We start from the raw sequence: 14726 nt of genomic DNA on the forward strand, positions 1-14726 counted from the left end.
AAAAGTTGCCACTTATACTATATTATCCATAAGTATCATAACACAATTTATCATACGACAACACCACCCTCTCGCCCCCACCACCACTTTCTTATTCTGGCTTCTTCCCCGTGCCTTTCCGGGCCTGATGAAAAGTCTCGGCCCAAAACGTCGAGCGTTAATTCATTTCTCTAGATGCTATCTGACCTGCTGAGTTCCGCCAGTATTTCGTGTGTGTTTACCCGTAGGTATACATGGCAGAATAAATAATCACCTCTTCGATGTCTATGTTAAATAGTTTTATTTAATATTAATCTGTTTAACGTTATAGAACATTACACGCACCCTTATATTTAAACAAAGAAATCGTGATTTCATATAGTAATATCAAAACCCACAACTTAATAAAACATGCAATTAGTGACACAAACTCGATGAAGCAGACCGGCCCGGATTATTTTAGAAGACCCCTCGCTATTACAAGCTAAATACCTGAATTGTCTCGATAATCGTCTTGCAATCGAATAAGCGCCGAGAAGTAGTTCCCAAAAAAAAAACCCAGATCCTATCACGGAACGGGGCAATGTGGCAAGACAGGGGAGATTACAGAGCCAGAGGGTGGAAGATGAGACTGAACAGGATCTAAGCAAAGAGAAAACCCACGCCTCCAGCGACAGCACAGTGCAGAGCGTCGGAGAGAGGGGGAGAGGGTGAGAGAGAGGATGGAGGGAGAGAGAGAGAGACGGACAGACAGACAGAGACAGAGAGAAGGAAAGATGGAGGGGAGAGCGGAAGAGAAAGAGAGAGAGAGAGACGGGACAGACAGAGACAGAGAGAGGGAAAGAGGGGAGGGGAGAGAGAACAAGAAAAAGAGAGACAGAGAGAGAGAGAAAGAGAGAGACAGGGAGTGTGAGCGAGCGAGAGAGAGAGGGAGAGGAGGAAAAAGTACGAAAAGATAGCATGCTCTCACAAAACCGTGCTCATTCAGAGGCTGATCGGTGAAAACGGGAATATCTTCTTCACGGAGATGACAAGGATAAAATAGACTGCATGGTATAACACACGCGAATGCTGGAGGAACTCAGCAAGTCAAGCAGTGTCTATGGAGGGGAATAAACAGTCAATAGAAGGGTTTTGTCCGAAAAGTCGACTGTTTATTTCCCTTCATCGATGCTGCCTGACCTGCTGAGTTCCTCCAGCATTGTGTGTTGTTCTGGACTTCCAGCATCTGCAGAATCTCCTGTGTTTACGTCTGCATGACACCAGCCTCTGTGAGTGAGCTTCTGCGATTATTAAGAGGATTCAACACAAGCACGAACGGAAACATATTCGTAGAAAAGTATCGTATTCATGCGATCGCTCTTACATAGAAAAGACGAGATCTGTAACTTTAGTCAAATATTTTAATGTCTTAACATCGTATTTTATGTTTGCACAACACTTGTTACAGTTCCCCAGTCCATAACCATGGATCAACGAGTTTGTTTCATTCCAGGGAAATGGACTCTGAAAGTGTGGACACGTTACAATCCAGTCATCAAAATCTTACCGAAAAACTGCTAATTGTTTTTTTTTAACTCCCTTTTTAGACAGCGTCTTATATATTAGAAGGTGATCAAACAATCTCAGGCAAGCCTGCGGAATGATTGCGTTAACATTTAGTATTATGCTACGATTCCTGAATGTCTTTTACTGACTGTAACCGACCCGGAACTTGCTCTCAGAACGGAATAGTCGCAAGCACAGGGCCAGGCCCTTCCTCCTCCAAGATGGTGGCGAACCAAATACATTAGTAATCAAATGGGCAACTAAACTAATCCCTTCTGCCTACACAAATGTCCCCATCTCTCCGTTTCCCTCACATTCATGGGCCTATCTAAATATCTTAAAGAAACCTCTAATGTGTCAGCATCTACCACCACCCGGGCAGCCGTCCAGCCACCCACCGCTCTCTTGCTCCTCACATCTCCCTTGAAATGATCCGCCTCACCGTAAATGCACGCCCTCTGGTATTAGACATTCTAGACCCTGTCTGTTCTCATAATCTGTCTCTCATAGTCTTACAAACTTCTATCAGATCTTCCCTCAGTCTCTCCGGAGAGAACTACCCAACTTTGTCCAACCTCTCGTTGTAGCACATGTGCCCTCTAATCCAGGCAGCAGCCTGGTGAACCTTTTTTGTACCACGTGCAAGACCTCGCCATCCTCCTAAAGTGGGGCGACCAGAACTGTATGGAGTACAGATATATCGTCGGGGCGCAGGTTACGAGACAGCGACCGTCTACTCTGTTCTAGAGCACCTTCGCCTTCACCTCTCCTTTTCTGTGACTATTCCCTTCACCGGCCGACGGCGTGCGCAAATGGCCCACCGCGTTCTGTGCACTTTGTGTGTGACCCTCGTGATGTTATGAGGATCGGAATAAAGCGCTGCAGAGGGTTGCAAGCACAGCCCGCTCCGTCATGGCACGATCCTCCCAGGCACCGAGGGAAGTCTTCAAAAGACGAGGATCTCCATCATTCGGGGACCCCTATTACTCTGGACGTGCCGTTCTCTCATTGCTACCATCAAGGAGTCACAGGATGCCGAAGACACACACCCAACGTTTTATGAACAGCTTCTTCCCTCCACCATTGGGTCTCTGAATGGACAGTGAACCCATGAACATTATCTCACTATTTTTGCTCTATTTTTGCACTATCATTAATTTAATTATATTTATAGTAATTTACAGTTTTATTATTATGTACTGCTGCTGCAAAACAACAAATTTCACGACCTATGCCGGCGATGTTGAACCTGGTTCGGATTCTGATTTATAATTAGGAAGAAAGTGCACGTTAAAGCAGACTGGATTTCATAATACCCCTGTTCCCATTCATCCTTATTACAAACACTCACACAGGAAAACAAAATAAAAACTAATCCCGCGTGAAACCACCTGCAAAAATTGCGACCCGAAATGCATGATTCACAAGTTCATACTTGAGCGATGGAAACTAAATAACTATTAAATATTAGAAGACTGCGGATGCCAGACAAATTATAAACACAAGACGTTCTGCAGATGCTGGAAATCCAAAGCGGACACACGCAAAATGTTGGGGAACTCAGCAGATCAGGCAGCATCGATGGGAAATGAATAACGTCGACGGCGCGGGGAATGGACGGGGTGGGGCGGGGTGGAGGCAATGCCCGTTACTGATTCCTGAAGACACAAAGGGTCACGTTAACTTGCAGGTTAGTTATTCCATACCAATGTGGCAGACTAATAGTTCGGCACGGACTAGAAGGGCCGAAGGGCTTGTTTCCGTTGATGTAGTGCTCTATGACTCTATCGCTCAGTGTTCAAGATTCAAGATTGTTTATTGTCATTGTAAAGGAGAACAAAATGATTGTGACTCCGATCCGATGCAGCATTAAAAGCACAAGAAGCATAAAACAACACAAGTATAAAAACAATCCTGTAATAGACATTATATAAGTAACTGTTATACACATAGACTGATTGCATGTACGTAAGGTGACGCTAGGGGATGTGTATGTAGTAGTGTAATGTTGCGCCATTCTAAACCATTCCAGCGGCTCGGTTTAATTTTAACACTTACGAACATTACATTTTTTTTCCCTTATTCTTAGCTTCGCGGTCAGTTCTGACATGACCAGCTGCGACCAAGGAGGAAAACAAGCATCGAGTTGACGGGGCGTTGAACTTTCAAGAAGCGGCACTGAACTTTGTAAGCAGTATTATGTTTAAAGTTGTCGTTTTTGCTCCACCGAGAAGAGACGGGGGCTACAAGACACAGCCGCGATGGAAAACTAGTTGTGCTTGTCAGGAATCTGCAGCCACTGACGGGGTTCTCTGGGCCCTGATGCTGTGTCGAAGTTCTTGATCTGTGGTGGAAGTCAGATGAGCTCTTCACGCGCTCGTGAAATCGATCTCCACATATTGATCCTGTTTATCAGTGCCGCCGTTTAAGGCGAACACGCGCGTTGATAAATTCAGAAAACAGAATCAGGTTTAATATCACAGGCATATGACGTGAATTTTATTATTGTTTGCGACAGCAGTACATTGCAATACATAATAACAAAACTATAAATTGCAATAAGTATATATCAAAAAAGAAAATTAATTTAAATAAGCAGAACAAAATAGAGGGGGAAATACTGAGGGAAGCGTTCATGGGCTCATTGTCCATTCAGAATCTGGAAGGATCTGTTCCTGAATCGTTGAGTGTGTGTCTTCACACTCCGGCACCTCCTCCTTGATATTAGCAATGAGAAGAGGGCATGTCCTGGATGGTGGGGGTCCTTCATGATGAATGCCACCTTTTCGAAGCATCGCCCTTTGAAGATATCCTCTTCACTGAATTTCACCGTGTTAACTGCGTTTAGAAATTTTACCCTCACTTTCTTTGGACTCGTTATTTCCCGCTGACTGGAATTGCGCCAAAGTGAAAGGGGAGGCGGCGACCGCCAGTCGATGCCAATATTCCACGAAAGCAGAATGGTTGCAGAATGTGGATAAATCCCGGCCCCGTAAACGCGCGTTCTCGCAGCTCCCAACGGAGGACTCGCTTCTTGTGAGCCTGGATGGTCAGCTCGGTGATTGCAGGCCTGCACCGTTTAGACATAATCAAGGCGGCATCCATCATTAAGGACCCTCATCACCCAGGAAATGCCCTCTTCTCATTGGCACCATCAAGTAGGAGGCACAGGAGCACGAAGACACGCATTCAACAATTCAGGAAAGATTTTCTTCCCCTCTGCTATCAGATTTCTGAATGGACAATGAGCCCAAGATCATTATCTCACTATTTATTTTTATTCTCTTTTCGCACTACGAAATTAATTTAATTTTAATATGTATTTCTTATTGTAATTTATAGTTTTTATTATTGTGTTCCAATGCACTGCTGTCGCAAAACAACAAATATCACGACATATGTCAGTGATATGAAACCTGATTTTGATTCTGAAGACCTTTCTTCCAGCGTGTGAATATCGCCAGAAACTCGCATCCACTATAACTCACTCGCTAATCTTATGGCCCAATTAGAATGACGGAAGTACAACAGTTTTGCGTTGATTATAATTTGCAACGGGATTTAACAACCGTTAAATCCCGATAAACCGATAAATCCGGTCAAATATAATGATTAGCTCGATCAAAATTGTTTTATTTCTGGCCTCGTGAATTCGGCGCACCAGGAATTGGCCGGTGATTTATAATTTATGATTTGTTTAATTGTTGAACGCCCAGGAGCAGATAAAAAAAAATGCCACATTCGGTTTTAAACAAAATAAGGTCCCGAAGAAAGCTCATAATCGTCCATGGAATTTCAACAGTGGGAACTGACCAGCGAAAAGGCGAGCGGAACCGATTCGTGCTGCGGGCCTGTTTCAGAGCAACAGACGGGAAAGAGGGCAAAAGTAAAGCTGCCGTGCCGCCGAGGCGGCTGGACCATCGCCCCGTCTCTCTCTCTCTCTCTCTCTCTCGCTCTCTCCTCCCTCTCTCCCTCTCCCTCTCCTCTCCCTCCCTCTCCCTCTCCCTCCCTCCTCCCTCTCCTCCCTCTCCCCTCCCTCCCCCTCCTCCCTCTCCCTCTCTCCCCTCTCCCTCTCGTCTCTCCCTCTCTCGCTCTCTCTCTCGACTCCCTCCCCCTCTCTCTCTCTCCCTCCCTCTCTCCCTCTCCCTCTCCCCTCCCTCCCTCCCTCTCCTCCCCCCTCCCTCTCTCTCCTCTCCCTCTCCCTCCCTCTCCCTCTCCCTCCCTCTCTCTCTCCCTCCCTCTCTCTCTCCCTCCCTCCCTCTCTCCTCTCCCTCTCTCCCTCCCTCCCTCCCTCTCCCTCTCCCTCCCTCTCCCTCTCCCTCTCTCTCTCTCTCTCCCTCCCTCTCCCTCTCCCTTTCCCTCTCTCCCTCCCTCTCCCTCTCTCTCCCTCTCCCTCTCTCTCCCTCTCCCTCTCCCTCTCCCTCTCCCTCTCCCTCTCTCTCTCTCTCTCTCTCTCTCTCTCTCTCTCTCTCTCTCTCTCTCTCTCTCCACCCCCCCCCTCCCTGTCCCTCTCCCCCCCTTTCTCTTTCGGTGGCATCTGAAAGTGTAAAAGCTTTGAATACAAATTGCCTGAACTGAACATATGTGAATCTCTTCTAATCCTACTAATCTCGCGGCCGAGTGCTTCTTTGTACGAGTGAGCAGCACACGTCGATCTGAGCGAAAGTGACTGGCAGCCTGGAAACTGTTAAAAGGGTGGATAAGCAGCGAACGCTCTCGCGGGGAGGTGCTGCTGGAATTCCACTGCCTCAGCGGGAAGTGAGGAAACCTCACCTCCTGCCAGCTTTCCCGGGAAAGGCGGGATGGAATGGAAGACTGCCGGGCCACTGAGGAATCTCCCAGGTTCTCACATCCACACCCCCTCCTCCTCCACCCACATGGCTTCACCCCTCGCTTTCTAGCGTGCCCCCTCACCCCTCCCCCCACCTTTTAAAAAAATCTGGCATCTTCCCTCTTCCTTTCCAGCCCTGATAAGGGGTCTCGGCCCGAAACGTCGACTTCCACAGATGCTGCCTGACCTGCTGAGTTCCTCCAGCATTTTGTGCGTGGTACCGAAGTGGTCGTCCATCCCATAGCAGCAAGGGGACCGGGAAATGCGAGCACCCTCCACAGCACAGCCGGGGACAGGCAGAGTAGCCTCTGAAAACCTGAACGGCGGGGAGTGAAGATTTTTAATAGTTGGACAAACACAACGAATAATTTGAAAATGTACCCGAGATGGCGAAACGGCAAAACATCCTCTTACTGATCCGTTATCTCGACATTGACTTAATTTACTGCACAGTAATATCAGAAATCATCTGCAGAGTACAAATTATATGGTAAACGACCTCGCCCCGTCCATATCTTCTTGAGTCAATTCGATTCTCTCAACTTCCGGGATTTTAAATGCAACTCGACTCAAATGTTCCAACACCGCAGTCATGATACCATCTCACCCCCCAAAGTTCAGCGAATCATTGTCTGAGCTCCTAAACCAAGCAGCACGCGTAATCAACGCACTTTCTCCTAATATTCATTCACCCGCGTCTTCACCGCTCGCAACTTCGAAACAGTTTGTCACTTTGATGGTATAAGTGGCACTTTAAGACGCAGAAGCACAATTAGACCATTTGGCCCATCAAGCCTGCTCCGCCATTCCATCGTGGCTGATTTATTAACCCCCTCAACTCCATTCTCCCGCCTTCTTCCCGTAGCCTCTGACGCCCTGATTGATTTAGAACCCAACAACTTCCAATGACTTGGCCTGCACAACCGGCTGTGGCAATGAATTCCACCCCCGGCTAAAGAAATTCCTCCTCGCCTCTGTTTTAAATGGGCGCCCCTCTATTCTAAGGCTGTGCCCTGTGATCCTAGACTCCCTCACATTAGGAAAACCCTCTACACATCCACTCTGTCTAGGTCGTTCAATATTCGATAGGCTTCAATGAGTTACGCCCTCATTCTTCTAAACTCCAGGCCCAAAGCTCCTCGAACATTAACCCTTTCATTCCCGGAACCATTCTCGTGACCCTCTGGACCCTCTCCAATGCCGGCACATATTCTCTTAGATAAGCGGCCAGAACTGCTCACAATACTTCAGATGTCGTCTGACCAATGCCTTGTAAAGCTCCGCATTAGATCCTTGCTTATATACTCTTGAAATGAATGCTAACATTGCATTTGCCTTTCATACCGCCGACTGAACCTGCAAGTGATAGGACTCCCAAGTCCCTTTGAATTTTTCTCCACGTTTAGAAAATAACCTACGTCTTTATTCCTCCTACCAAGCGAATACTCTATTTTAATTGCAAGACGAATATTTCAGAATTAGCTGCATTCGTTAACGCTTGCATGCAAGTTGTTAAACTCTCGGCAAATGCAACAAAATCTAAATAACACCCTTTAATCGGGCACAATAAGTGAGACTACTTATATGAGGCCAATACAGGGCCATGCAGTCCTCCATTCAGAAATATGTAGTGATTTAATGAAAACGATTGCAATAGAGTGGTCAGACCTTCAGGGAGGGAGAGACCCGGGTTTCCGGATCAGCACTGTGAGATTGGTGAGGCGGGTTTGCCGTCTCGGGACAGCTGAGTTGCTGGTCACGTGTGCTGTGCCGTCACTTGAGCATCACTCCACAGGTAAGGAAGATTGGGACACTGACAATGACTCGTCCGCGTCTCTGCTACGTGGGTCGAGGCAGAATCCTGCTCGCTAGTCATTCCTTCAGCGAATCTCCGGCCACATCTCCTCCACAGTAACCATCAGCACAGGTGCACCACAAGGCGGTGTGCTTCGCCCCCCTGCTCTACTCTCCTTACCCTTCTGACCAGGGGGCTAAGTGCAGCTCCAGTGCCATGTTTAAGATAGCTGGCGACACCTCTGTCGTTGGCCGAATCAAGGGTGGAGAGGAATCCGCATATAGGAGAAAGGTTGAAATTCTGGCTGAGTGGTGCCACAACAACCTCTCACTCAATGTCGGGAAGAACAAGGGCTGTCTATCGATTTCAGGAGGAGAAAAGCGGAGTTCCAGTAGGCAGTCCTCATCAGGGAACCAGAGGAGCAGAGGAGTCAGCAACTTTAACTTCCTTGCTGGCATCATTTCAAAGGAGCCGTCCTGGGCCCAGCATGTAAATACAATTACGAAGAAAGCACGGCGGCGCCTCCTCATCCGTAGACATTTGCGAAGATTCAGCTTGACATCGAAAACTTTGACAAACTTCTATAGATGTGCGGCGGCGAGCATATTGATTGGCCGCATCATAGCCTGGTATGAAAACACCAATGCCCTCGAACGGAAAATCCTACGAGAAATAGTGGAGACGACTCAGACCATCTTGGGTAAAACCCGATCCACCATCTACACAGAGCGTGGCCGCGGTAAAGCAGTATCCATCATCAAAAGACCCCACCAGCGATGCCACGCTCTCCCCGCATTGCCATCACTAGGAGAACAGGTACCAAGAGCCCTAGGTTCCACTCCACCAGTTTCAACGATTCTACTTTGTTTCTTGGATTTACTATGTATGTCCGCAAGGAATCGAAGCTTCGGGTTGTATATGTGATATATAGGTACTTTGATAACAAATTTACTTTGAACTTCGAACCAACCTACCAGCCCATCAAGGACATATATACAGAAGGGTGCTGGAAAAGGGTCAGCGACATCATGAAGAATCCTATGTTTGTCCTACTGTCATCAGGGAGGAAGCTATGAGGTATGCCAGGACCAAGGACCACAAGACTGATAAACAGTCACTTTCCTCAAGCAGTAAGGCTGATCAACACCTCCACCCACTAACCCACCCCTCCACACCCCTAACCACCACTACTTTACCATTTCCTGTCAGTCACCTTCTGTCCAGATACTCCTGTGCCAAGCATCACTTTGTGGACGTACAATCGATATATATACAGTTTATAAGGTATCTTATGTATTTACCTTTATTGTGTTTTTATGACCCACTGGAACTGGTCGAACAATCATTTTGTTCCATTCTTCACTTGTATACTGGAGAATGACAATAAACAGTCTTGAATCATCTTCAGTCTAGGTCACAGGAGTTGGAGCTGAGAGAATGAAGATGGGGCTGTTCTGAATTTCCTTCGAGAGTATCCTCACTGGGCTACAGTCACTCTGTGACACACACCTTCCTTTCCAAGGCTGCTGTCCTCTAACATCTTCACACTCCTCCAGTCAGGGGACAAGTGGCACAGAAGCAAGTCACTTGACTCCACCCCCACCTCTCCAGTTGTTTACCCCTTCATTATTCTTGCCTGCACCCTAAACTCTGAGACTTTCCGCAGGGACTGTATCCAAAACGTTTCATCTTGTCACTTTACCCTCTTTAAAGATGCCTGTAATACAGCAGCACATGATATCAAAAGTGCTGGCCACTTTGCTATGAAGTGCAGGGGCATTACTGTGACTGTTCATATCATACTGGTTATTCCTTTCCTTACCTTCCAGCCCATCCAGTCAATGCAGATCATCAGATCATTTTCATCATTCCCATTCCTCAGTTTATATAATATCTTGTACTGCAGTTAGAGATTGGCAGGTATGACATTGTGGGCATCTGTGTGGTGGCTGAAGGAAGATCATAGTCGGGAGTTTAACATCCAAGAATAATTTGTAGGTAAAAGACAGGCAGGTTGTCAGAGGAGGTGGAGTTGCTCTGTTAGCAAAAAAAAAGAGAAAGAAATGAAGTCCTTAGAAAGAAGTGGCATAGGACTGGAAGATGTAGAAACTATCTGGGTAGAGTTAGGAAACTGCAATGGTAAAAATACCCTGATGGGAGTTACATATATGCCTTTGACCAGAACCAGGATATGGGGAACAAGTTACACAAGAGATAGAATATGTCTGTCAAAAGGGCAATGTTATAATCATCATGAGTCATGGGGGATTTCAATATGCAGGTAGATTGTGGAAATCAGGTTGGTGCTGGGTGGATCTGAAAGAGGGAATTTGTAGAATGTCCGTGAGATGGCTTTTTAGGGCAATTTGTGGTTGAGTTCACTGGGGGAAAGACAATTCTGGATTTGCTGTGTGTAATGTACCATATTTTATTAAGGAGCTTAAGGTAAAGGAGATCTTAGGAATCAGTCATCATAATATGATGAAATTCACCTTGCAGTTTGAAAGAAACAAACTAAAGTCAGATCTATCAATATTACAGTGGAGTAAGGGGAATTACAGAGGCATGAGAGGGTGGATCTGACCAAAGCTGATTGGAAGGGTACACTAGCAGAGATGACAGCAGAACAGCAATGGCTGGAATTTCTGGGAGCAATTTGGAAGGGGTAGACTAGATACATCCCAAATATGAAGAAGTATTCTAAGGGGACAATGAGGCAACTGTGGCTCTTGAGGGAAGTTAAAGGCAGCATAAAAGCAAAAGAGAAGGCATATAATACAGTAAAAATTAGTGGGAAGTCAGAGGATTGGGATGCTTTTAAAAACCAACAGACGGCAACTAAGAAACATAAAGAGAGAAAAGATGAAATCAGAAGGTAAGATAGCCATTAAAGAGGATACCAATAATTTTTTTTCATATATATAAAGAATAAAAGCAAGACAAGTGTGGATATCAGACAGCTGGAAAATAACACTGGAGATGTAGTAATGGTGGACAAAGAAATAGCAGATGAACTTAATAAGTATTTTGCATCAGTCTGTGTTGTGGAAGAGCTACAGTACACCAGAAGTTCAAGAGTGTCATGGGGCAGAAGTGACTGTGGTTGCTATTAGAAAGGTGAAAATACTTTAGAAAATGAAGAGTCTGAAGGTAGATAAGTCATCGACTACATCCCAGGGTTCTGAATGAGGTAGCTGAAGAGACTGTAGAGGCATTAGTCATTGAAAACTAGATCACAGAAAAGGGTCCATCGAGTTCATGCCAAACTATTAATCTGTCTAGTCCCATTGACCTGCATCCTTATCACAACCCTCCATCGCCCTGTCATCCATGTACCTATCCAAATTTCTCTTAAATTTTGAAATTGAACCTGTGTCCTCCACTTCCGCTGGCAGCTTGTTTCACACACTCACCAGCCTCTGAGTGAAGAAGTTTCCCCTCTTGCTTCCCTTGGACATTTCACCTTTCACCTTTAACCCTAGGGTCTAGTTCTAGACTTATTAGTAGTGATCATTCAGAATCACTAGATGCTGCAATGGTTCCAAAGGATTGGAAGCAACTCCATACTCTAATAAGTGGTGGAAGTAAAAGAAGGGAAATTATAGCTGGACTTGGTGGTTGGAAAGATGTTGGAGTCTATTATTAATGATGAGGCTGGAGGCACATGACACAAGGTCAAAGTCAGCATGGTTTCTTAAGGGACAACTGTGTTTGAATTCTTTGAGGAAATAACAGGCAAAATAGACAAAGGAGAATCAATGGATGTTGTTTATTCGGTTTTCAGAAGGCCTTTGACAAGGTGCTGCACATGAGGCTGCTTAACAAGATAAGAGTCCATGCTGTTACAGGAGAGACACTAGCATTGGCTGCATGGAAGTAAAGAGTGTTGGGCGTTTGATGTTTTCTTGAATGGGTTCTATCCTGTTTCTTTGCTTCATGACTGCCTGAGGGAGGACAAATCTCAGATTGTATTCTATATACATACTTTGATAATAAGCATACATTGAATCTCTGAATCTCCTTGAGTCCACTGGGGAAGTTGGAGCCGAGTGTCTGTGAATCCAGAAGTCCACTGGATGCTGGAGGCCAAAGATGGCCTGTCCTGTGCCTAGAGGCCAGTGTATCTGCATGCCTTGGTATGTGTTTGTCTTAATGTTCAGGTGATGAATAAATCTGAATCTGAATCTTTAACCAAGAAATTAAAGGAGAAGAGAAAGGAGGAGAGGCAAAGTTACAAACTTTATCAGAGGACAAATCCAGAAGTGAGAACAAATGGTTACAGGAAGTACCAGAAGCCAAGACAGTACAAATTCTGGGGTGGTGCGTTGTATAACTGGGAAAGGTTGCAGAAAGACGTATAAATGAGATTGTGACGTGATATAAGAGGATTGCATTTGTGCCACCAGAAGCAGAAATCATTATAATTTGGTTAAAATACAGTGTTAGGTGTGTTGTGTTGTAGAATATGAACAATTTTTGGTGGTGATTGGTGAGATTTAAGGGGAGATGGAAACGGACTTGGGTGGATAAACCAATCTCAGCTTCTTTAGCAAGGGAATGGAGTTTGACTGGGCTAAAGGTTTGCAGGAACCTGAAGAGTCATAGTGGCTGTTGAGATGGACATGTGGCGAAGGGGTGTCAATCAATGAGGTGGGAAAGTTCAAAGTTCAAAAAAAGTTCGAAGTAAATTTTATTATCAAAGTACATATGTATCACCATATACAACCCTGACATTCATTTTCTTGTGGGCATACTCAATAAATCTATAGAATTATAACCCTAACAGAATAATTGAAAGAATGCCCAACTAGGGCATTCAACCAGTGTGCAGAAGATAATGAACTGTGCAAAAAATAAAAGAATAAATAATAATAATAATAATAATAATAAAGACATAAGCCATGAATATTGAGAACATGAGATGAAGAGTCCTTGAGAATATGTCCAATGGTTGTATGAAAATTTCTATAGTGAGCAGGTGAAGTTGAGTGAATTTAACCCTTTTGGTTCAAGAGTCTGATGGTGGAGGGGTAGTAACTGTTCCTGAACCTGGTGGTGTGAGTCCAGAGGCTCCTGTACCTTCTTCCAGATGGCAGAAGCAGGAAGAGACCATGTTCTGGGTGGTGGAGGGGGTGGGGGGTGTCACCATCCAGGACAAGATCTTTCTCCAGAGTTTCCTCCACTACAGTAACTCCTAGGGTCCCAGGAGGGAAATAAAGTAGATAAAGAGCTGATTCTGGGCTTAGGTTTGAGGAAAAACTTCAAAACTGTGAGTGCAAAATGGTGGTGCATGGTACGTCATTACTAATAATGAGGGGAACCCAAGTGAAATTAATAAAAAATGGTGAGAAAATGAGGGCTATAATTCAGAACGAGAGAAAGAGGAGCCAAGATAAATGGCCTCCAGCAAACATAATCACACTCTCCTGCGGCAGATCTGACTTCATCCAGTGCAGAAAATTCCCTCCAACTCCCATCTCACAAATGACCTCATCTCTGGTTCTTGGTAACCAGTTTATCCAAGGCTGCCACACTGAGATAAACATAGCCACAAGGGGAGTATACTTCATTTTATTGATGGAACACAAGCGAGGGAATTGCTGGGATATTGACAGTAATCTTTGTACAAACCATCTTTAACCACAGGTGAGGTCCAAAAAGACTTCAGATTAACCAAAGGGTTATTCTTTTGTTTAAGAACACAAGTGAAGGGTATTGACAGTGATCTCTGACCATAGGCAAGGCTCCCAAAGACTCCAGAATAACCAAGGTTGTTCACTTTTTTAAGGAGAGCAACAGGGACAAATCATAACATTATAGGCCAGTGAGTTGTGCATCAAAGGTAGGGATTAATTAGGAAAGATTCTTAGAAATGGGATTGACTCAAATTTGGAAAAACATGGGCTTATTGGGGATAGTCAGCATGGTTTTATGTAGGGAAGGTCCTGCATCACAGATTTGATTGAGCTTTTTGAAGATGTGATGAGAATGATCAATAAGGGTAGGATGGTAGATATTGTCTACATGGATTTTAATAAAGACTTTGAAAAAATCTTTCATAGTAGGCTGAATAATTCACATGGGATTTATGGTAAGATATCAAGTTGGACACAAAATTGTCTTGGTCATAGAAGCCAAAGGGTTGTGATGGAGATGTGTTTTACTGACTTGATATATGTGATCTATAATGTTCTGCAAGGATCAATGTAGGGACATTGGTTGTTTATATATATATATGTTTGATTAGTAAGCTTGTAGATGACATGAAAAGGAAGGTTATCAAAGGATACAACAGGGTATACACTCAGTGGCCTTGCTCTTTAATGCAAATATCTAATCAGCCAATCACATGGCAGCAACTCAATGCATAAAAGCATGTAGACATTATCAGGAGGTTGGCTGGTGTTCAGACTAAACATCAGAATGAATAAGAAATGTGATCCAAGTGACTGTGGCCCTGGAATGATTGTTGGTGCCAGATGGGGTGGTTTGAGTATCTCAGAAACTGGCATTTTCACACACAACAGTCTCTAGAGTTTACGGAGATTGGTATGAAAAACAAAAAAAAGCAAC

At 44.8% G+C, this 14726-nt stretch overlaps 1 protein-coding gene across 1 annotated transcript in view; it reads right to left on the reverse strand.

The window, feature by feature from the left end:
• The window catches only part of olig3 (oligodendrocyte transcription factor 3), a 6254-nt gene extending 806 nt beyond the window's left edge, over positions 1-5448 (reverse strand). Inside the window, 1 exon segment of the mRNA XM_059983494.1 lies at positions 5341-5448. Within this exon segment, the coding sequence (XP_059839477.1) occupies positions 5341-5448 (108 nt within the window).
• Positions 5449-14726: the final 9278 nt, after the last annotated feature.

The sequence above is a fragment of the Hypanus sabinus genome, chromosome 10, assembly GCF_030144855.1.
Source record: "Hypanus sabinus isolate sHypSab1 chromosome 10, sHypSab1.hap1, whole genome shotgun sequence".
Taxonomy (NCBI): domain Eukaryota; kingdom Metazoa; phylum Chordata; class Chondrichthyes; order Myliobatiformes; family Dasyatidae; genus Hypanus; species Hypanus sabinus.